Source organism: Saccostrea cucullata, unplaced genomic scaffold, assembly GCF_032062105.1.
Source record: "Saccostrea cucullata isolate Sc308-1 unplaced genomic scaffold, CSIRO_AGI_Scuc_v1 ctg10315, whole genome shotgun sequence".
Lineage (NCBI taxonomy): Eukaryota > Metazoa > Mollusca > Bivalvia > Ostreida > Ostreidae > Saccostrea > Saccostrea cuccullata.
The window spans coordinates 1,127-23,656 of NW_026924498.1; the positions used below are offsets into that span (position 1 = coordinate 1,127).

The 22,530-nt window shown below is 31.6% G+C and overlaps 2 protein-coding genes across 2 annotated transcripts; both read right to left on the minus strand.

Annotated features, from left to right (window-relative positions):
* Window positions 1-5,270: 5,270 nt before the first annotated feature.
* On the minus strand, window positions 5,271-10,120 carry LOC134266542 (microfibril-associated glycoprotein 4-like). The gene is made up of 5 exons (XM_062748762.1): window positions 9,820-10,120; window positions 8,548-8,684; window positions 7,425-7,521; window positions 6,877-7,044; window positions 5,271-5,524 (listed from the first exon to the last, which is right to left on the minus strand). The coding sequence occupies exons 1-5, from the start codon at window positions 10,106-10,108 to the stop codon at window positions 5,271-5,273; spliced, it is 945 nt and encodes a 314-aa protein (XP_062604746.1). The 5' UTR covers window positions 10,109-10,120.
* Window positions 10,121-18,441: 8,321 nt separating this feature from the next.
* On the minus strand, window positions 18,442-21,155 carry LOC134266543 (tetratricopeptide repeat protein 27-like). Its single transcript, XM_062748764.1, has 7 exons — window positions 21,129-21,155; window positions 20,284-20,370; window positions 19,779-19,892; window positions 19,470-19,553; window positions 19,202-19,313; window positions 18,908-19,002; window positions 18,442-18,575 (listed from the first exon to the last, which is right to left on the minus strand). The coding sequence occupies exons 1-7, from the start codon at window positions 21,153-21,155 to the stop codon at window positions 18,456-18,458; spliced, it is 639 nt and encodes a 212-aa protein (XP_062604748.1). The 3' UTR covers window positions 18,442-18,455.
* Between the last annotated feature and the right edge of the window lie 1,375 nt (window positions 21,156-22,530).

The window sequence follows — 22,530 nt, forward strand, 5'->3', positions numbered from 1 at the left end:
CTTGCGAAAGTACGATTTTATGAGACACCTCGATGTAAAATATACGTAACCTGTACATAAAACTCGACATAATTAATAAAATACATTCTCTTTGTAGTTAATTAACAATCGCAATAAACAAAGCTATACCTTGGTATTAATCGACTTTTTAAAATCTGTAAATAATATCCCGTTTAATAATAAAACACATTTTTCATTGATAAACGATTTCTCAATTTGCCTCTCACAGCACACGAAGTACGTCATTTTCACCAGTATGACGTCATGTTTACAAGTTCATCGCGATGAGTGCTTAGTTTTTAACCAGCTACATGGGCTTTAACTAGCAAATTTTTTTAATGCATTGATAAGTTATAATGTTGTTTCATATGCTAATACTGTTCAGCGTTGCAAATTATTTCATTTACACGTATTATGAGAACTACATAAATGTCATATTTTTGTGTGACGTCATAGTATACTTTTCCCGTATAAATTAGGCCCCGCCCCCTTATTCAAGCCTTAACAATGCTGCGCCGTCTTAGAAGTACCAAAACAAAAATTCATATATACTAGTATAAGGCCTTCTTTTTTATTTGTTTTTTTAACTTCACATAACTACCTGTATCATTTAGTATATTCAATACTTACAAGCTTAAGGTTCAATAATGTTACATGTAGTTATCTTGTAAATCTGATATTGTTTACAAAAGATCTTTTACATCTTCATTTCATATAAAGGTCTTAAAATAAAGAAAATAATTCTTAAATTTTGGAAGAGATTCTTTAGTTGAAATATTACGTAAAATTATAGGAATTTTTGTGAAACAGTGACAAGGGCTACTTAGGCTACATGTACCTCTTGGACTTTGGTTTCAATACTACCATCACATCCGTTCCTTCAATTTCAAAACAAGTACAACCAAAAAATAATAAATTATTTATTTATTTATTCATTTAATAAAACAAAAGAATTTTAAAAATATAACAATAATCTATTATTTTAGTAAACATTGCTACCTTCAGTAAATCAATAGCTAGAAGTCTACATCATATTCGCACCAAACTTTACTCTATCCTTTTGAAACTTTTACATAGTCTTCTTGAAAAGGTCAAGGAAAATCAATTTTTTGATTCCTCGACACCAGAATATAGGCTCAGATCTGTTATTATGAATATTGCAAATCATGTGCTTTTTAAACCCCTAACGTTTTCATGAAGAAAATGCAGCTGAAACAATCTGTCTTTTCCTTAACCTTCAATATATGTTAATAAAGGAATTGACGTGGTTAATATAAGTAAAATATGTTATATTCTTTATCACAAAAGGGCGCAGTCTTGTATTCCTACAAATATATATACATCGACCATTGCTTCAAAACTTTTTAATCACAAAAAACTTTACATGGCCTGGATACCGAGTATGTATCTAAAACATAATCCTCCATCGTATTCATGTTCATCTCCAACAAAAGCTAAAGTTTCGCCGGACAAGTTATTATAGGTGACGTAAATATAGTTAATAATGAGGATCACGTATTTTAAAAGGTCACAAAAATAGGGAACCACGATCCTTCAACTGGCGTCCGAATTTCATAAATATTATGGATTCCGTTGAAGATTACACCAGGCGATGGGCTAGATATGAAAAAAAAGACATTTTGTCGATCAGAATGGATTAAATGTATCAGAATAATCAGATCCATGATAAAATCGCGTATTAAAAGATTGAGGGCCAATATGAAAACCATCTATCCTTCTGTATTCAAAAATCCAGAAATGAAAAAAGAATTAGATAGATTACATGATAAATATGTACTGGTCCCTGTGATAAAGGAGGTAACAAAAATATCTTTGTAAGGATCATTATATAAATTGTATTTTAAAAAAACTCAGGTTTAGTTCTACAAGTGATAATCCAACTTATACTCTCATAGTTCGCTTTCTACGGAGAAAATTCTTCAAAATCATGTGTTAGTTTTGAGTAGTTTTAATATCCCAAAGAACCAAAATGATTTTGAACAACCATATATGTAATTTGGATTCAGAAACTTGATAAAAGTCCTTACAAACAAAGATACATTGTGGGTTCCAGTTAATGTTCGTCCAAGCTTCTTTCTTTACTCCTCACTGAGATATCAACAGTAGTGAAGGAGAAACTTCAAGAGTACTTGCATATACATATTCAAGAAGTGATGCAAATCAGATGTGGATACTTAAAAATTCCAAGGAACTTTTTGACAATTTGAAATCACAAGATTTTACCAAATCAACAGTTTAAAACTTACGACTTTTTTTTTTACTTTATACACAACCATTCCCCACAAAATAAAGTCCAGGCTTTTCGATATCATCGACAAAAAATAAAAATGTAACTCATAAATTTACTTACCTTGTCATTGGTCATTTGCATTTTTTGTTAAAACATTCTGATTGTACACACAAACACTGTGAAGTCGACATCAAAAAGATGCTTGAGTTTCGGACTGACAATATATATCTATGATGTATTTGGAGACCAGGTCTTCAAACAATCTATTGAAATTCTCATGGGTACAAATTGCACCCCGTTATTAGCGGAACTATAAGATAATAGAGAAGGTGGTCAGACTACAAAACTGGAAACCTCAAGATATCTGTTGTACCTCCTCTCGTGACCTTCTGGTAATCATGAAGAGTGATGATAACAAACAAACAAAAGTTGTCCGTTACTCAGTCTGAACAAAGAAACATGCAATTCATTCAGTTTGATGATTATGGTAGAATTTTTATTCATCAGATGATATTTACAGATACGAAACAGAGGACAGGAATCTGGATATCTGTGTGTCTGACTGTGGGGCTGATGCAGTACTGGTAGTCAACCAGTCCGGGAAACTGAGATTAAGGTACACTGGACATACTCCTGCTCCAAAGAACCAACCATTCAATCCACGAGAAATCACCACAGACAGACATAGTCACATCCTTACAGCTGATTGGAACAATGACTGTGTCCACATCATAGACCAGGATGGACAGTTCCTCCGTTACATTGACTGTGGACTGAGTGATCCCTGGGGTTTGTGTACAATTAAAATTACAAAATGTTTGTTAATCAACAGGGGAAATGTAAAGAATATCAAATACCTGTTGTAAAATGAAACAATATGTTGTATTTTATATAATAAAACAATGAGAAATATGCAATGGTTTTTAATTCAATAGTTATTTTATCTCTATCAAATACGAGTACTCAAAACACGATTTTGAATCTACAATAAAAATATAAATAATGTAATATTTTAAAAAAGCATCTTAACGAGGTTGGCTCCTGATATCTTTAGTCTTAAAATATTTTGTGAAGTATATTTTTAGTTTTCACACACATATACATGTAGCTTAATTCAAAATCAAATTAAAATATGGGGTCAATATGCTTTTTTGGTGCAACAGTACGTTCAGTATGATCTTTTTTGTACTTTTCGTGTCTTAATCAAAAGTTATATCTTCGACTTTTTCTCTCCAATATGTTTATTCAAAGAAAGCATGGAACAACTTAAACTGTTAGTCTATTCAAAAAGACACTTTAAAATTGTGACAAAGAAAAAGTATCGAATTGCTTCGCAAAATGAATTATTTGACCTTTCTGCACTCACAAAATGTTATTTTTCTGGCATTGAAAATTGAATAAGCAAATTAATTCAAAGTCTTAAACTTTTGCTGAATTTAATCAGATAGGTCAGAATTATCTTAAATATTCAGAAAAGAACATCAAAAGTGGGGTTCCATGATTTAAATGTTTAGATATTACCAATAAAGTCAATTTTGTGTTAAAAGTTTTTTCCTGGACTTTCAAAATAAACTTACTGTATTTGTCAAAATTCGTTGAAAGAATTCATAGAAATAATTTAATAGCTATATCAGAACCAGCATAACACATTACAACACATTTCATTGCAAAAAACAACTTTGTGTGCAACCAGCATGGAAAAATATGAATGTAAAATTAACAGTACTGTATTTAGTTCAAAAGGGAAAAAATGATCATTTTCTTCTGAAAAAAAACCTTTCCGCCACAACATGTACTTCCTGGATTAATCTTACTTGAATGGAATTTAACCGCTATTTCTTTTATCGAATATAGTTCAATTTGCATTGTAGAATCAAGATCAAAATTTGCTCAAAAGCTCAGGATCAAACCTCCTGAAATAATGTAATTCACAGCTAAAATTATAGTGGATATATTCCATAGTTGTGTAGAATAAAATCCCTTCTTTTAAGAACTATAGTATATGTTTTCTGACCATTCGAATATTGTAGTCTTTATTATTATTTTTGTTTTTGAAATATTTATCATATTCCATACACTGTATATAAGAAAATGTCTTGTCTTTACACAGATTTCTCCCGGAAAAAAATTACAGTGATTATGCTAGGTAAATTAAAATTATATTTACCAATATTTTTTTTCAAAATACTGCATGGAAAGCACAAGATAGAGTATTTCGTCAGAGAAAATTAATCTTTGATGTATTTTACTGTATTGCAATCAAATATACCTGATTATGTTACATATCATGGACATTAGTAGAAATGAGAATGAAGTTGAAAGTCAGAATTCCCAGTAAAACGGACTGCACAGGTGTCACAGAAATCAGTTTTTGCTGTAACATGTTATATAATAGAGCACTAATTATCAATCCATGGAATTCACATGGCAATATTTGTAAATAAGAACAAAAATATATATAATTTGCAATTTATTACAACACATATCATGTACAGCTTTAAAGTAACTGAATACATTCGATAAAGAAAATTAATAAAACTTTATTGCTGCTGTAAATTGTTCAATCACAAACTCCCCCTAAAATATAGAACTTTATGCGTGTTCTCGCTTATACAGTTCCCTGATAAAATAAATTGTAAATATTTTTTTTTCTCTTTTAATAGAAATGCTTGATGGGCGGTCGTCAATTTGCGTCAGGATCTCTCATTCTTCAAACATCCATCTGTTGAAAATAAAATAAAAGAATTAAATAACATTTCAGAAATATAAAAACGTACTTATACAAATCTTCCTATTCTGTAATAACCTTTTAAAATGTTTACACAAATACCGAAAAAGTAGATATTGCTTATAATATAGGGTTATTGAACTTATATTGGTGAATATTGGCACTAGTTGGCTGTACAAATGCACGAGCAAGCGTCAAGATAATGAACTCTAAAATTCTCTAGATTTTTGGTAGTATTTCATTAAAAACTATTTACCAGCTATACAATAAATTGAATTAATTTTGTTTACCTTAGTGACGTTTAATCATCATCACCGTCCCCCCGACTGATGACCCGTCCCTGACTGTTGGAAACCAGGGTCCGTACCAGTCTGCCTTGGCCCACTGACCATTGAGGAAGACGTGGTGGCAATTGTTAAACCACCAGCCTCCGTTATGAGCAGCAGCACAGTTAGCCTTAAGATGCTCGTCGTTATCCCTGTCTGGGGTGGAGAACGACATCCCAGATAGTTTGTAGTAACTCCCAGTGTCCAACATATAGTCACCTGTAGATGTAAGAAAATATATTACAGAGTTAATTGATTTATATCACATTTAATCTTACATCAATATTGAAGTATATCACAGTCAGATCAAGGCTGGTCGTGTTGTTTACTTTAATTAGAAATGATACAATACAACACATTTGTAAAGAATCTTTTCCAATGTACCACGTAACTTTATGCGTGTATAATTATAAAAAATAATTGTTTGGTAAAGGTAATATTGTTAAATAAATATACTGAGCAAAATTTGGCAATTGCTTTTCCGTATGTATGATTTAAAAATATTTTTCTTAATTGTTTTATAATTATGCTTCTTAAAAACAATACAGATAAAGATAACAAAAGACGGAGTTCTTTTCTTAATTTGACATGCAGAAACCGCTTCATCCAACGTTGTGACAATTCATAAAACAAAAGGTTACGCTCGAAATCACATGGTCCGGGAACAATTTTTAATTAGAAAAACATTCTGAACATGCTTGTAAAAGGAAACCGGTGAAAAACTGCGAAAACGTCTAATGGCAAAAACACCAAGACTTTCCAAAAATGAACGTTAAAAGACTATAGGGATGGTAACAATTGGATGCTCATAAAAAGATGTCGCTGAACACTTTTGCTTGCATCAGTCCACCAAGTATCGACTTGAGAACTGACTCCGAACGATTGAACACGCCAGCGCTTAGAACGTCCACGAAAAACGACGGTTAGCAATGATCGTTTAACTGTTGCAACGTCGAGACGTTACATTTTTATGGTTGCTCCTTAAGTTGCAGAAGAGTTATTCCGTTTTACTGGAGTGAGGTTATGCGGACAATTTGTAGGAAACAGGCCATTTTTCTAGCTCAAATACTTCTCTAAGCAATATCACTTACTCAACGTCATCAACAATCACGCATCGCAGGGGCAAACACAAATCGTCTTGGATTCAACAAAAATATTGCCTTTCCTTTGTTATAGAAGAAAATTTAACATTTCAAAAGCATTAAATTTATTGGTCTACTTTTTTTACTTGATATATTAAATATCCTTAATTGCTAAACTTATTTTGCTCAGTATATATTACAAATTAACATCTATTGGAATCTGCATTTACTATTAAAAAAAAACGACAGGTCCCCTTTTTTAGAACATCGCATTTTACTTCTCGCATAAAAACGTACTTTGCACAGATCGTGTTTTATATTCTAAAATATTTGCGTCTATCGTCTCCATCAATTAGACGCATGCCTTTTCACACATATCGAAGCGGTTTGACGATCAAGACTTATTTCCATTGTTTACTTTATATATATTTCCCGGGCGACAATTATTGGTTACATCAATGTTTTCTTGTTTCCCCTTGTTGTTCATACCCAAGGTTCCCATGGCGGGTCCTGCAAGAAAGAGTTGGTATTTTCCTGCTTCATCGGAGACAGAGAATCCATTGTACATTTCATACAGCGTTGTTCCATTTTGAAGAGTGATGAAGATATAAAGGGATGAGTTGTTTTCTTTTGTTAACTGATGCATGACGTCATTTCCTATGCAAATGTACATTCAAAAGTAAAATTCAGTGCATTCCATTACAATAACTATTGATTATGAAGCAGGTATAGCCCAATGAAAATTAAGATAACAATAGGAGGATTTTTGTAGGTGCAGATATTTATTATCTTCACCTTCACTATACATATCACAAAAACCTATTCAGGAATGATCAAGTCGCTGAAATATACATTTCTATTTTAAATTAATTAAATTATTTCATTAATCTATCTTTGCACTGCTAAAAAAGAACAAGATCGATCAAAACAAAGAGACCCATTCTTCAATTTAATCATTTGATTCACTTTCAAATTTGAAAAGTTAACAAAGATAATTGGCTAAACTTGGAACAAATTAAAGCCCAGTTTATATTTACCAATCCAAACATTCTTCTGAGAATCACCAAAACCATTTTTATAGTCTGTCCAATTCCTGTCAAAGCTCAGGGATCCGTCGATTCGTTTTTGAATTACCTTGGAAAGAAGTTGTACATTTATTTTGCAAGTTTTCTTTTTGTATAGATTTATTAGGTTATCAAAGTGAGGGGCATTTGTAAGATTTATGTGTAATGAATAATAACTACAAGAAATTGTTTTGCGCTTGATGTAATTTACCTGTATAATCAAAAACGTCTCACTAACTTACTATAGCTTTATCAAGCTTTTTAAATGTTTGTTTTTACCGTAATACTAATGACTGGACTGTTTTCGTTGTTTAATGAAAAAGTACACTTACCAATGGGTCTATAAATCAATTGATATAGTTAATACAATGTGATGAATAATTCTTTAAATAAATTTTAAACAATGCAAATAAAAATAGAATTAAAATTGATGACGCTGCATTCATGTAAATTAGTAAGAATAATGTAGTGACGATACAAAATGTTCAACAAGTCAATTCGTTATTTACATACATATTTTGTTTTAAGTCCAGCAAAGTCAAAGTTATAAAGGTTTATGTAATATGTAATAAATGAGGTTTTAGTCATTAGTAAGTAAAAGTAGACGAAACACTCCGCAGTCAAATTCAGTATAAAAACAAAGTCCAGTTAATTGGTATGTAACAAGTCCGCCGAAAAAGACTTATGATAGGTAATATTTTAACAAAGTCATTACAACGACCATAGAGTTCACGAAATGTTGACTTTTACAAGGTTGTTGAAATCTCCCTGTAACATAAACTTATCCCTCAGTGGTCTGACTCAGTTTAAATCAAAGTACTGAAAGTACTAATCAAGGTGAAATTTTCCATGTAACATTAACTTATCTCTCAGTGGTCTGTCTCAGTTTAAAAATTGATTGTACTCATAGCAAGCTTTTTAGTACCGCATAAGTTTAAGCAGGGTATAGAGAAATATTACGACATATATGAGAAGAGTTAACTATGGAACAAACTCTCAACTCTTTGAATAAAGAACCATATACATATCATATTAATATCATCTTCACAAATCCAAAAGTCCGATGTTTAAACTTTTGACTAATTCAAAAACTTACCGTCCAGCCTCCTCTCATTTTCGTCATTTCGCAGAAAACTTTGACAGGAATGGACTTTGTACGGTATGGGAAGATATCGTACACACTTGATTTATGATAACCATTATCAAAAAGATCTTTACAATCGAAAGGAAGAACTGAAACGAAACAAAATTTAGATTTAAGACAATAATGGACAAATATATAAATGAGACTGAGACGAAAGCAATCGTTGGTGCTTACAGAGGTTAAGGAAAATTCAGTATATCATGTGTTTTCTCTATTACATATTGATGATAACATTTTCAGGTTGTTAGCAAAAAGGAACCCAACTTTGTCGTTAGCTTTGTCCTTTAAATGTTTAAACCGATTTAGAAAAAAAAATTCATGGACAAATTCAAAGCAATGGGTATTTTTGTTTTTACAATGCAAGTAAATGATAAGGATTTTTTATATAACAAATAGCTTTTATTACATGTATCTGAAACTTTGTCAAAATAGAAACTCTTAAAGTGAAGTCGGCGTTTATTCCAATTTTCATGTATATTAGTTTCTACTTCATTATTTGATAAATTTACATTCTGAGCTAAACTAATATCAAAAGAATTTTTTTTGAAATATTTGAAAATATGTCTGATCTGGAGTTTTTTTCCAAATCATTTTCTTAAAAATGCTAAATAATTAAATATATCAGTCAATTATCTTTAAAATACAGCATTAATGAAACTACATCAAATAACATGAAATTAACCTTTTAAACCTACTACAGTGAAAGATATTGAGTGTGCTAGGAAAACTGATGTACAATATATACTGGTTTGTGCGATTTTTGTCTGAAGAACAAAATAAATACTTAAGAAATAAGGTATCATTTTTAAACATCTATCGAGATATAAATACGGGTCGGTCACGAGATTAAATTCCATAAAGCCCGAAGGGCTTTATGATGAATTTAATCTCGTACCGACCCGTATTTATAGCCCGATAGATGTTTTAAAATGATACCTTATTACTTATATTTACATTTGTGACTTATTCATACTTTATATTTGCCTGATTGTGACTTTTAACGTGTGAAATGCGTTATTTTTCAAACCCAACGGCATGTATGTAATCCACTGAACGCGCGTCGACCCTTTATGACGTCACAGAGAAATCACGTCGAACGTTTATCTTTACGTACATTTATGACCTCTTGACCCCGTACCTGTATTTATACAGTTATAGATACGCATTGTTTTCAGTAGTGTTATATAAAGGAAAACATTTGCAAATGTAAATATTAATACATACAATCCGGAAAGTAATATCTCCATCCGGTTTCTTCAGACATTCCGGAAGTGAAGATCTTCTTGTGGATCCGGCACTTCTTATCCTTAGAATTGTACCCGAAGAAACTACAATCTTTCTGACACATAGCACCACACTCACTTAACGAATGAGCATCGTGTTTTCTTACAAGTTCGCTTTCTGACTTTTTATCATCGAATGCCAGTTTAGCGGTATATCTCCAGGAAAAATCGGTAGCACGAGAAACGGTAAAGAGAGCTACAATAAAACAAACAAGGCAAAGATTGCTCATGTTGTACCTTGTATTGAGAACCCTTCTGAAAGAGTTTATAATTGCTATTTTACCTGCCAAGTATAAATAGGCAAAAATATAATATTACTGAAAAATGATTGGCTAGTTACCATGTCTTCAATTTTGTTTAATCATCGATTTTGTTTCATTCATATGAATTTTATATGAAATTCACTGTATATACTGTTTGCAGTTTTAACTACAAATAGCCAATGAAATGAATTTTGTTTCTTATGCATATTTCATTATTTCATCTTTTCCCTGAACAGCTGATATTTATTTTTCAAACTAAAAAAGTGCTCAAAATCCCTGGTATTTTTTTTTTTACTATTTACAATAACTCAGTTTTGATCATATTAATGTAAAGCTATTAAAGTATTAAGTACAGTTTTAAATAAGTCTAAATGCATAGTGTATATCAAAACAATATCAGCAGTTCTTTAACATTCTTTTTGACTACTTGGGATACAGTTTTTACTACATAACTCTCATTATTTGAATGAAATTACATGAATTTTTGTCTTGTTTCAGTTTTACTCTGCGAACGTTATATCAAAAAGTATGACGTCATGGTTTTTTAAAATTTGTTTTTTGACCTGTATGGAGCAATTTTATATTTTATTATTTCTCGGCCCCATTTCTTCTACAAGAATTTGGATCAGAAAATTATACGGGGACATTCTTCCCCGATAGATGTAATGACAATGTTAATAGTGTTGGAAATCTTTCCAGTGCACAGTGTAACAAATATATTGTAATTTGACTATTAAACATACACACCAGAAATACAGAGTCGTAGGTGTAGTCATTGGCATCGGTCTTGCAATAAATCTCTAATACACGATGTATCTTTTGTTCATAGCTTCCCTCTGTAAATCAACTGTTAGGTCTACATCGTATTCGTACACCAAACTTTACTCTGTCCCTTTGAAACTTTTAAATAATCTTGAAAAGGCCAAGGAAAGTCCAAATTTTGATTCCTCGTCACCAGAATATAGGCTCGGATCTGTGATTATGGACATTGCTAATCATAGGCTATTTAAACCCACACGTTTAAGGGGGATGTACACGCCATATTGATCAAGTCTGGTGTAAAATAAGAAATGCCAAGAATGCACTTTATACTCTTCTAAATTAGCCCAAAGTTAGTCAAATGCTAATGCACTCATTACCTACTGTTAGAGACCAAAATTAGTAAATAATTAAGTTTATTTTGTTTTCACTAGGAGGAAATTAATCACGTTAGAACTGCACAGCTACAGCATTCACGAGATGACAAATGCATCGAAAATGATGTCGGTTCGATTTATTAATAGTATGGCTACAACCATTTGTTTCGTTTTTTTCTTGTAATTATCCCGAATTCTTGAAAATTTGATTTTTCATATGGGGATCTTCCTGAGGCCATGTGTTTATGCCGTCCGCCCTTCCTCTGTCTCACAGAGTTCGAATAACATTGGTTTTAGAATAAATGCGACCATAATAACACCAAGACAAGAAATTACTAAGTAATAATTATTAGATTATATAACTTACTACTTTTATTTGCTGCATCACATCGTCTGATGAATGAAAAAACGCGATTTTAATCCCACTCCAGCAAATCGGGAGAAACTGATCTGTTTATCATGTTTATAGCTCGAGTTTCCTCGTGAATATCATTCCACATTTGCACGTGGTTGGCATGTGCATATATCTGCTGTGAAATGATACGTTTATTACCATGATTATATTTAAATTTTCATGGAACAAGTCTTGATAATTTGTAGGTTCCTTTAAAACTCAAGAAAAAAAATAAAAAACGTCCTAAACATATCTGTTTACGGCGGGTCTCTTTTCTGAGGCGATAGAAGTTCTTTTCAAATGGGACACTGCAAGGAGGATGCTTAGCATTAAATTTGAAAATGGCAAAAAAAGAGTGTGTGCGAGCCCCCCCCCCCCCCCCTTCCCCGGAAAATCCTTTGTTCAAAATAGTGCCAAACTTTCAAATATTTTGCATTACAATGTATGTGGTGGAACATGTGCTAGCCTTATGAGAACACTTGTTATAAATAAAAATTTGGTTGCACTCTCTCCCGCCCTACTGCCTAGAAATGCCCGACTCAATTCATTGTTTATATCCCATTGATTACACGACTTTTTTTCTTCCGTCGACCATGTGTTTAAATTTTCAGGAAAATTTTTTTCACCTGTAAATACGGACCAAATAATTTTTCCATAGCCTGAGTTTAGAGGACCATCAAACGTCATTTTAAAGATTGGTCTAAAATATTGAATTACATACGTATGTTAATTTTTTTTCTTTGAAATTGTAATTCTGACAGTATGCAAAAATAGAAAAAATATTTAAAATATACCATAAATATAACAGTCGTTTGTTGTACAAGTTCCACAGAGACAACCATTTTTCGCCACAATTGACCTGCATAGTGACGTCATTTTCACATTGTGCCGTCATAAACAAGGAGCAAAACTTTATTCAGCATAAGCTGTTAATAGAACTTGTATATGGCTCTGTGTGTTCCAAATTTGTTTTTTAATCTGAACTGTGGTTTTGTAGATATAGAGATAGTTCGCGAACGTTTTGATCACCCCTCGTACTATTAGGTACTAAAACAAGGTCATTAATATCGATTTTATGTTTCTAATTTTCTTAGTGTTTCATAAGTGATAATTAAAATTTTGATAGATAATATACGTTATCTGTAGCAGACTTACAAACTCTTAATTTTTAACTTTGTTGGTACTACTTTTTCCTTACCTGGAATCAAAGAGTTTAAGATCTTTTCTTATATCAATACGTACACTATTTAACAACTGTTCGATAATAATAGTAAATAAATTACTTTAAGCTACATTATAAAACACTTTATCTTTTAAAGTTTTCAAATTTTTTGAAATATTTTGCAACTGTAATTCTCTTCTACATTTAAAGATTGTTATGTCGCTCCATATTAAGAAGAGGTCTGGAAAACAACATTCTTTGCTAAAAATAGACCACGTGCTGCTATCCATGAACTACTTTCATAGTTCTCTACATTCATTTTGAAGAAAATGGTACCTTGTTTTGAGCTTGAAATTATCATTTAAAAATGAAAAATTTAGACATTATCTCAACAAATGATTGTAGAGAGAACAGTGTAGAGAGCACTGTTTGCATATTTTTTTGGATTTTTTAAGGTTCTGCTGAATTCTGTAGCTGTGCAGTTCTAAGGAGCACATCAAAAGCATTTTTCTGCAAAAGTATAGATTATATATGCAAAACATGCATTCAGTTATGCATATTTACTGTATCTTTATCATAAAGACTTAAAATTTGATCAAAATATAATGAATTTTAGCCATTTGAAGAAATGTTTACATTTTGTTTACACTGCACTAAAGGTGGCCGTACATCCCCCTTAACTGACGAAAATGCACTAAAACCGTCTTTTCCTTAAACTTCAGTATGCCAATAAAGGAATTAACGCGGTTAATATAAATAATATTCTTAATCACGTTAGGGTCCCGTCATGTATTCCATCATATTTCAAATTAAAGTTTACATATTGTATTTTCTAAATACATCCACCGACCATTGCTTCCAAACCTTTAAATACGAACAAATTTTACATTGCCTGAGCATCGAGTATCTGAAACATAATCCTCCATCGTTTTCATATTCATCTTCGTCCTATAACTATAGCCCTGTTGGACATGTTATTACAGGTGACATAAATATAGTTATTAATGATCAGATGACCATATATCACTTATTTTTAAAGGTCTTTAATACAGGAAACACGGTACTTCACCTGGCGTCGGAAGTTCACAATTACTAGTATTATGGATTCTGTTGAGGATGACGCCAGACGATGTACCATATATGAAAACGAAGACGTTGACACTTTGTCAGAATGGATTAATTGTGTCAGATCAATTTTAAAATTGCGTATAAAAAGATTGAGGGGTAATATGAAAACCATGTATTCCTCTGTGAAAAAAGAATTAGTTAGATTACATGATCAGTACTAACTGGTCCCTGCTAACAAAGCAGGCAACAGTAATGTTTTGTTTTTAAGGCTCCCTAATATAAAACTTGAATTAAGAAGAACTTGGATTTAATCTACAAGTGGTAATACAACTTATACTCGTAATTCCCTTTCAAAAGGAAATTCTTCAAAATCATATGTCAGCTTTAATATCTCAAAGGAACAAAATGAAATTGTGATACAGTATCATATATATACTGGATTCTGAATCTTCATAAGAATCCTTACAAATAAAAAAACATTACAGGTTCAAGTTATTTTTCAACCAAGCCTATTCTTTACTCCCCATTAAGATACTGACAGCAATGAAGGAAAAACTTCAAGAGTACTTAGCGACAATATATTCAAGAAGTGGTGTAAATCAGATGCGGATACACAAAATTCCATGGAACTTTTGAACAATTTGAAATTACAAGAATTTACCATAATCAACAGCTTAAACACTCACGACTTTTCAACTTTATACACAACATACTATATGATAAATTAAAGTCCAGGCTTTTTCATATCATTAACAGCTGCTTTTTTTTCAATAAAAATGGAACTCGTAAATTTACTTACCTGGTCATTGGTCATCTGCAAAATTATTTTGTTAAAACACATTTTGATTGCACAGACACACATACAAAACTACTCTGAAGATGACATAAAAAGATGCTTAAATTTCTGATTGGATTGACAATATGCATATTGTTTTTTGGAGACCAGGTTTTCCAACAATCTATTACAATCCCCATGAGTACCAATTAAACTCCATTAGTTGCAGACATATTTTTATATTCATATGAAGCAGTATTTGTGCTAAATCGTAAGCACGATAAAAAAAAAAACACTTGTTGTGGCCTTCAACTCGACATTTACATATATCGACGAAATATTGTCAATTAAAAATAGTTAATTCCACACATATGTGGATAAGATACATGTATTTCTTGGTAAGCTTGAGATAAAAAAAAATACCACGGATTCTGACACATCTGTTTTATACTTGGATATTTTACTTTAAAAAGTCGTTGATGGTTTAATCTAACAACCAAGCTCTAAAATAAACATGATCACTTTAATTTTTCTATCGTCAACGCCCCTTATGTATGCGGCAATATACATGTACCATCATCACCTGCATACAGAGTGTATATATATATCTCAGTTGATTCGATATGCAGGAGCTTGCTCTACGTATGAACAATTTCTAAAAAGAGATATGCTTGACAAACACGTTGATGAAAGAAGAATATCAGCAGTCTCATTTAAAGTCATAATTTCGTAAGTTCTATGGTCGATACAATGACCTTGTCAGTAAATTCAATTCATCATTGAGTCAAATGCTGACTGACGTTTTTCATATTTATACACTGAATTGCAGACGTTATTTCCTGATCACGGTAAGAGGCACACGCGTCGGGTGTGACCGGTCGATAGGGGATGCTCACTCCTCCATGGCACCTGATCCCACCTCTGATGTTTTGGAGTTCCGTGTTTGCTATGCTCTTATTTTGTAAGTATTGTTTTGTGTACTTTAACATTGAATAGTTAGTACTGTACGCCATCTCTAAATCTTTCACTAAAATATTAGCAGCAGTGAATGAAAAAAAAAATTCAGGCGTACTTTACAACAATTTAACCAAAAACTGGTGTACATCAGATCTATGTGGATAATCACTTTTCTAAGGAACAGTTTCAAAATTTGAAACCACAAAATTTTAAAAGAAAAAAGACAAAAAAACATTTAAAGCTGCTTTTTCAAAATAAACGGCAATAGTAAACTTACCTTGCAGTTTGTTAAATTGGTAAACATTTGGTAATTTGGAACATTTTTTTTTAATTCGTTTATTAAACAAAAGTACACCAAAATTGATATTAAAAAGGTTCTTAAGTTTCCATTTGACAATACCTACTTGGTTTTTAGAGACCACGTATTCCAACGACATTTAGATACTATATCAATTAACACGGGTCATTTTCATTCCTATGTCGATATCATTTATTCCAATGAGGTTAACATAAAAGATTCTAGGTAGTCTACGTTATCTGTTTCATATTTGGATATCTAACTAGAGAAGAATGTCAATGGTAATCTAACAATCAAGCTGATAAATTTGATGACTTTAAATTTCCAATAGTCAACTTCCCTTACTTACTCAAAATACCCTTTTCACCTTCTGAAGGCGTTTATATCTTTCAGTTTGATTCGAAATGCAAGAGCATCCTCTACGTTTGAACAATTTCTAAAACAAGGTACAGTGTAATTCATTTTCAAACAAGTTAATCGTGATCAAGAATATCAGCAGTCTCGTTTAAAGACATCATATCGGGGATATTTAAAATCAATTGTACAATGTGCAGTCTTAAGATTCTCAGATTTAGTATAAACCAATACATGTAACGTAGTTATTCGAAGAATTAAATGAATGTAAAGTTTCTATAATAGAGATACATTTGAAGGTTCCTCTACCGATTCCATGTCTTAGATTTCTAAACGAAAACTATCACTTCTTTTACTAGTAATCTTACTAGACAGAATTTCTTAAAAAACGTGAGAAAATATAAACTCCTAATCTCCTAATGCTGTCTTTGGAATTATAGAACGTAATCTGTGTGGACTTGTTTATGTTAATGAAACTAAGGGTTTACTTAATAACAGAATTTCATTTCATTATACCCCTTGGTCTTAGAAATTCCTTTGCAGAGGCTGCACATACTGAAATTAAATTTAGTATACAGATTTATAAGTTGAATATTTAAGTCAAGTTCAGTTTTGAATACCATCGCACCATTTTCAATGACAGAGTTATGCCGTTTTTGACTTGGAAAAATTTGAGGGCAGGGGGAATAAGTGTTTTACAAACATCTTTTGTGTATTTGACGAATGCATCAATAAATAATCTCTCTATATAACAATCCATCATTAGATACACATAAATAAACGATATATCTCAAAAAGACATTTTTCAAAAAAATAAATCGTATTAGTTATTTTTACACCAGTGCGCTAAGGATGCAGCATTTGATAAAAACTCCCACTTAAAATATAACATTACAGGAAACTAATGTATATATTGATTATGACATAACATTTTTTTGGTGGGGTTATTCTATGGGTCTTAGGTAAATATTTCAACTGCGTAGAGAAATAAGAATTTTTCAGTAGGAGTTTATATGAAATGCTGGTCCCCTAGCACTAAGGTGTAGGCATAACGAATACGATTTGTTTTTGGAAAATATTATGTTGAAACATATCGTTTCCTTTTGCGTATCCTGTGATTGGCTTATGTAGACAGGGTATTTGATGACGCATTCGTCAAATACAATATTAAACTCATTTATTTAAATAAGATGAATTATAAAAAAGACAGAGAAAGAACTATTATGTCTCCGCGTCATGATGATGAATAAGATTTGGGTTTCAATATATTAATAACTATCATCTTTTTCCATAGTTATTTCATTTCTTTGTGCAGATGAAATATTTACCTAAAACAAATAGAATTGTCCAAAAAAAGAAAATGTTATTTGATATACTAGTTTACTTTCCTGTAATTTATATTCATTCATCAAATTAATTATTGGTCAGGTAAATTCATTAGTCACTATTTTAAATTCATTTATAGACAGAACAATTGTAAGAAAGATAGAGGAAAAACAATGACTTAGTCATTGCAAACATCCTCCATAATCAAACATTCTGCAAAAAGTGTCGACTCTGCATTATAACGATTCTGTCATTAAATAAAAAAAAATTCATAAAACACCATTAAAACTCAACTTAAGGATACTAATTCAGATAAGTGGTTCCATAAAAATTCTTTCTCCCTCGTTTGTTTTGGGTCTTGTTTAGCCATGGTAAAAATGAATTTTAAATGAAGACAATTAAAAACTTTGATTAAAAAAGATCAAGGTATACTCATCTATACCTTATTTAAACCTTGAACTCCTGGTGGGTACGTGTGAATAATCTACAGTGAATACTTAATATTTCTTTTATGAAATTAATTTCACCTTTGGTTCTAGAGGGGTCAGTATATTTGTTGATCGAATTAACGATTCTAGCGTCGTCTAGGAACCTGATTCTATATCTGTAGTATTTTTTTCAGAGCTAACGATTCTAGGAACTTGACTCGGCCTTTTATATTCCAAGGGTAAGTATTTGTAATGGGCAAAAAATTCTATGAGCATAACATTAGCATTGCATTGACCTGACTTCTTTTCAGAGTTCTGAGCTTATAGAGCTTCTAATAAACTATTAATTTCAATGAGAATCATTTTTGGCATTTTCTTTTTATTTATAAAACACGAAATTATATAAATACAATATTTCAATGTCTCAGTTCTTTAACACGTGCGATGATGATTTGAAACTTCTCCTCCATTTTGTTGACTAGTTCCCTGAGGTCTTCAGAAGGTATGGAGTCAGAGATAGGGTCTGTCTGAGTCAGCTCTAAAACAGAAAGTAGACAGATAGTAAACAAACAAAAAGTAGGCACAAGGTTTTTTTTTAAATATGATTATAAAGCATATTGTATCACATACAGAGAAAGCACCAAAATATTATAATTTTTCAAAAGAATCTGTTATGAGATCATGGGCGCTTTGATTATCTAGTAAACAAAGTGACAATAGTTTTCCTCTTTGATGGGGGTAGGGGAAAATAGTTAATAAGATCTTAAAAGCATGAGATTTATGAAGTCTCACCTTTTTTTGGGCAGGACGAGAGGGGAATGGGGTAATAGGGGATTCGATAAATTATCTTGTTCTAATTTCCACAAACCTTGATTTTGGCCTGTACACTTTTTAGCATCATTTTAGCTGACTGGAGAAGAGGCAGTGATTCCTCTGTAGCTTTACTGCTGAATCCTAGATACACTGTTTAGAAGAAGGGCAAAGGAATAAAAAAAAAAATAGGTCAATTTTCATTTAAATGCTTATTTTTATTTGTTAACATTGTGAACTTAAAAAAATGTTCTACGGATTAGTACAGGTGTAGAGAGGAAAATATTTTATCTCAAGCTAACACTTATAGGGATGCAATTTAATGTATACTACTCTCATCTCTTAAACTCACAATCAGCTAGTTCCAATGACTGCTCCCCAACACTTTTACATTTGTCTAATGACTTCTCCCAGTTCATTTCCTGTGTCAAACATCTTTGTGATTTTTGAAGATACTGCAAGACCTTAAAAAAAGTTTGAATAAAAGAGTTACATTAATTTTATTGTAGTAAATCTGTTCATTCAACAAAGAGTTCCATTAATTCAATTTTATATATAAATATTTTAAAATCCTTATTATTTTTAGCATGGGTAGAAGGTAATTAGTAGTGTTGTAGAACCTTTTGTTGTGTTTCAGGAGTCTGGGTCTCCAAACTGTTTGTCAGCTCAGCATACAACCTCCATATCTCCCCATTACTTGGCACCTGTCCAAATTAATTCATGTAATGATCTTCACTTATTTTGAACTCTTTAAACAATTTTATCCAAAATGGAAGAAAAGGAAATCAAGATAAATCCAATGGTCCAAAATCAGATTGCAATTTGTCCATTTTCAAAGAAGTATAAAAGACAATTTGATTGCTATATATATTTTGAGGTTGTTGTTGTTGATAGATTCTTTATGTTTTAGATGAAGCCAATTCCCTTACTTTTGCTGTAATTCTACCAAACAGTTCCAGTAGCCTGGTTTTATACTGACTGATAGGATTCCCCTGAGGACTACTGTATTCCCCTGTAACACCCTTCACTAGAACGGCCAGAACCTGTAAAGCAGTAATGTGAAGAGAAAAAAAATGAACCAATTTATATCCAATTCTATACAACTCCCAGACTCTTCAGAGCAGAAATAAGCACAGAAAATTTTACAAATTACTCACTCAGTAAGAGGTACTATTATACCAACTGAATAAGGTAAAGAAATTGTACAGTTAAATATTTTATTCACAATTCATGAATTAGATATCATCAATCCACGTTATTACTTTTGTGACTCAGGCAATATTCTACACAAATACACAATTCATAAATAGTTCACACCTACAGATGTTAGCAATAAAAGAAGATTTTGAAAATTTTCTCCCATCCAAATAAGATTCACATAAAACATGTTGACAATTTTATGACTCAAACAAACTGTGAAAACTCAATTCGCACCTCTACATCCGTCCATTTTTCTTTAAGATCCATCAGGCGATGATATGCCCGTATGGCTTCATCAAACTCACCACAGTCTGTAGCAACCTTTGATTTAAGAAACATAATTCATAAAAAAAAGCTTTTATATTTAAACAACATGAATTTCAAAACTGTTAAGTTACACATCTTTCGATTAAACCTAGAAACATTGTACATGTACATGCATATATTCATAAATGTTAGCAATTTTTTCTTATCTTATTTTTATAAAAAATTTAACATGAAACATATCGCATTCATAAATGTCGAGTTCTTTTTTAAAAATAAAGATAGGTAAATTAAAGTAAATTTTCCCACACTCTCCAGTTTTCATAGTTGCATTTTATGGACTCTTTTAAGGTAAGTAGTGTTTTTTTCCTGGGAACAAAAAGTTGAATAGAACAATTTTAAAATTTATAAATTAAAATGAAGTTACTTATTGCTTACTATAAAAGCAACGACACATTCTATACTGCGTGGGTTTTTTTTCTTACTTGTCTATGAGTTGAACATAAGCTGATGCCATATTATTCCAGGCTTCAAAATTCTGAAATTCGTTACAGGTAGAAAAGTATTAAAATATTATCTTTAACTCTGTATATGGAAATTAAAAGATAATTGAAATAAACCTAATGCTGAGAAGGAAATTGGTCATTCAAAAGACATATAAAAAGATTTCTACAATGAATTAATTTGCGAAACTGACAAAATGCTTAATCTATCCGTACTTAAAGTTATTATTTTTACAGTGTATTTCTCATTCTCTTTTATTTTGACAAACTTAAATCAGTGTCAATGTTGACACATCGTTTGGAAGCTCTCACAGCTTCCTCAGACTTCTTGGATGCCATGCAGGCACAGCCGAGAGTGAACCACACGGGCACCAGTGAAATAAAACAGGGAGTCAGTTGTTGTAAATATAGTTGTATTGTTGCTTTTTCTAAAAGCTTATGTTTGAAAATTTTAAACTTCTTAAATATTAACATACATTAAAATCACAATGTTGTACTTATTACTGCTACATTTGTTAAGAGACCAGAATTAGTGGATATTTTCACAAAATATCTTTGATATCATTTAAAATTAATTAATCTCTTCATAACACCAAGAAGATCCAAAATCATCCATTTTCATCTGAATTTTAATTTTTCTTCAGTAGAGGGAAATTAGTTCATCATTGACCTGTAGTGAGTTGATGCTTAGAGATTTCTGGAAACACTCAATACAATTCTCATACTGTAATAGAAAAAAATTTCACTTAATGTTGTCTCATATTTCATTGATATAGTAATGCAAAGGATGTAAAATACATAACATCACTTATACATATTAGCTCTTGCCTCTTCCTGTACCATACGGATGAATCAATCAATCAATTAATCAATCAATCAATTAATAATTCAAACATATTGCTAACCACTCTTTACCTGTGCCACTAAGATTAATAAATCAAAATATTAATAAATCATATCACGTAGCTTCCCCCCTTTACCTCTTCCTGTGCCATATACAGGTATCCCGTACACCTCTGTGACCGCGCGTGTTTGTGTCCAGACATTCCTCAGGCCTTAATGTAGTGATTAATGTCACGTGTCACATCACCAAGGAAACACAAGTTTGGAGACTCCTGTATTGCCAGCTGATCACGAATCAAAGTCTCAGCCTGATAGAAAAAAAACCAGAAGTGTCTTTCGAGACTGTAGCTCTACTGCATATACTGGTTTGTACTTACATAAAAGGATGAGAAAAGAAGCCATTGCCATCATACCAAAACTGTATATTTCAAAGACGTTTCTATCAACAACGTTTATCGAAATAAAAAAAACAATGCACTATTATATGTATCTTAGTGTAGTCTGTTGGTGTTCCAAATTATATTAAAATCAAACAAAAATTGTAGGAGGAGTAGCGTTTTAAAGGAATTTCACAGAAAATTCTATTTTTAGTAACCACAGCAACAAAATTCACCGAAATCAAAAACCTATGGACTATTCTATGTATCTTAGTTTAAGTCTACTTGTGTGCCAAGTTATATTGAAATCAGACCAAAACTGTAGAAGGTGTAGCATTTTAAAGGAATTTCACAGAAAATTCGATTTTTAGTAACCTTTGTAATTATGTTCATAGAAATCAAAAACTGATACACTATTCTATGTATTTTAGTGTAGTCTACTTGTGTGCCAAGTTATATTGAAATCTGACGAAGGAGTAGAAGCGTTTTAAAGG

Excerpts from the sequence above, each read along its gene's own strand:
- LOC134266542 (XM_062748762.1), bottom strand. The coding sequence starts at position 10,108 with ATGAGCAATCTTTGCCTTGTTTGTTTTATTGTAGCTCTCTTTACCGTT. Across the intron at positions 7,522-8,547 it reads AAATGAGAGGAGGCTGGACG|GTAATTCAAAAACGAATCGA; the intron begins GTAAGTTTTTGA and ends CTTCTTTCCAAG. Across the intron at positions 7,045-7,424 it reads TCAGAAGAATGTTTGGATTG|GAAATGACGTCATGCATCAG; the intron begins GTAAATATAAAC and ends ACATTTGCATAG.
- LOC134266543 (XM_062748764.1), bottom strand. The coding sequence starts at position 21,155 with ATGGCATCCAAGAAGTCTGAGGAAGCT. Across the intron at positions 19,893-20,283 it reads AAAAATGGACGGATGTAGAG|GTTCTGGCCGTTCTAGTGAA; the intron begins GTGCGAATTGAG and ends ACTGCTTTACAG. Across the intron at positions 18,576-18,907 it reads GTGTACAGGCCAAAATCAAG|CTGACTCAGACAGACCCTAT; the intron begins GTTTGTGGAAAT and ends TCTGTTTTAGAG.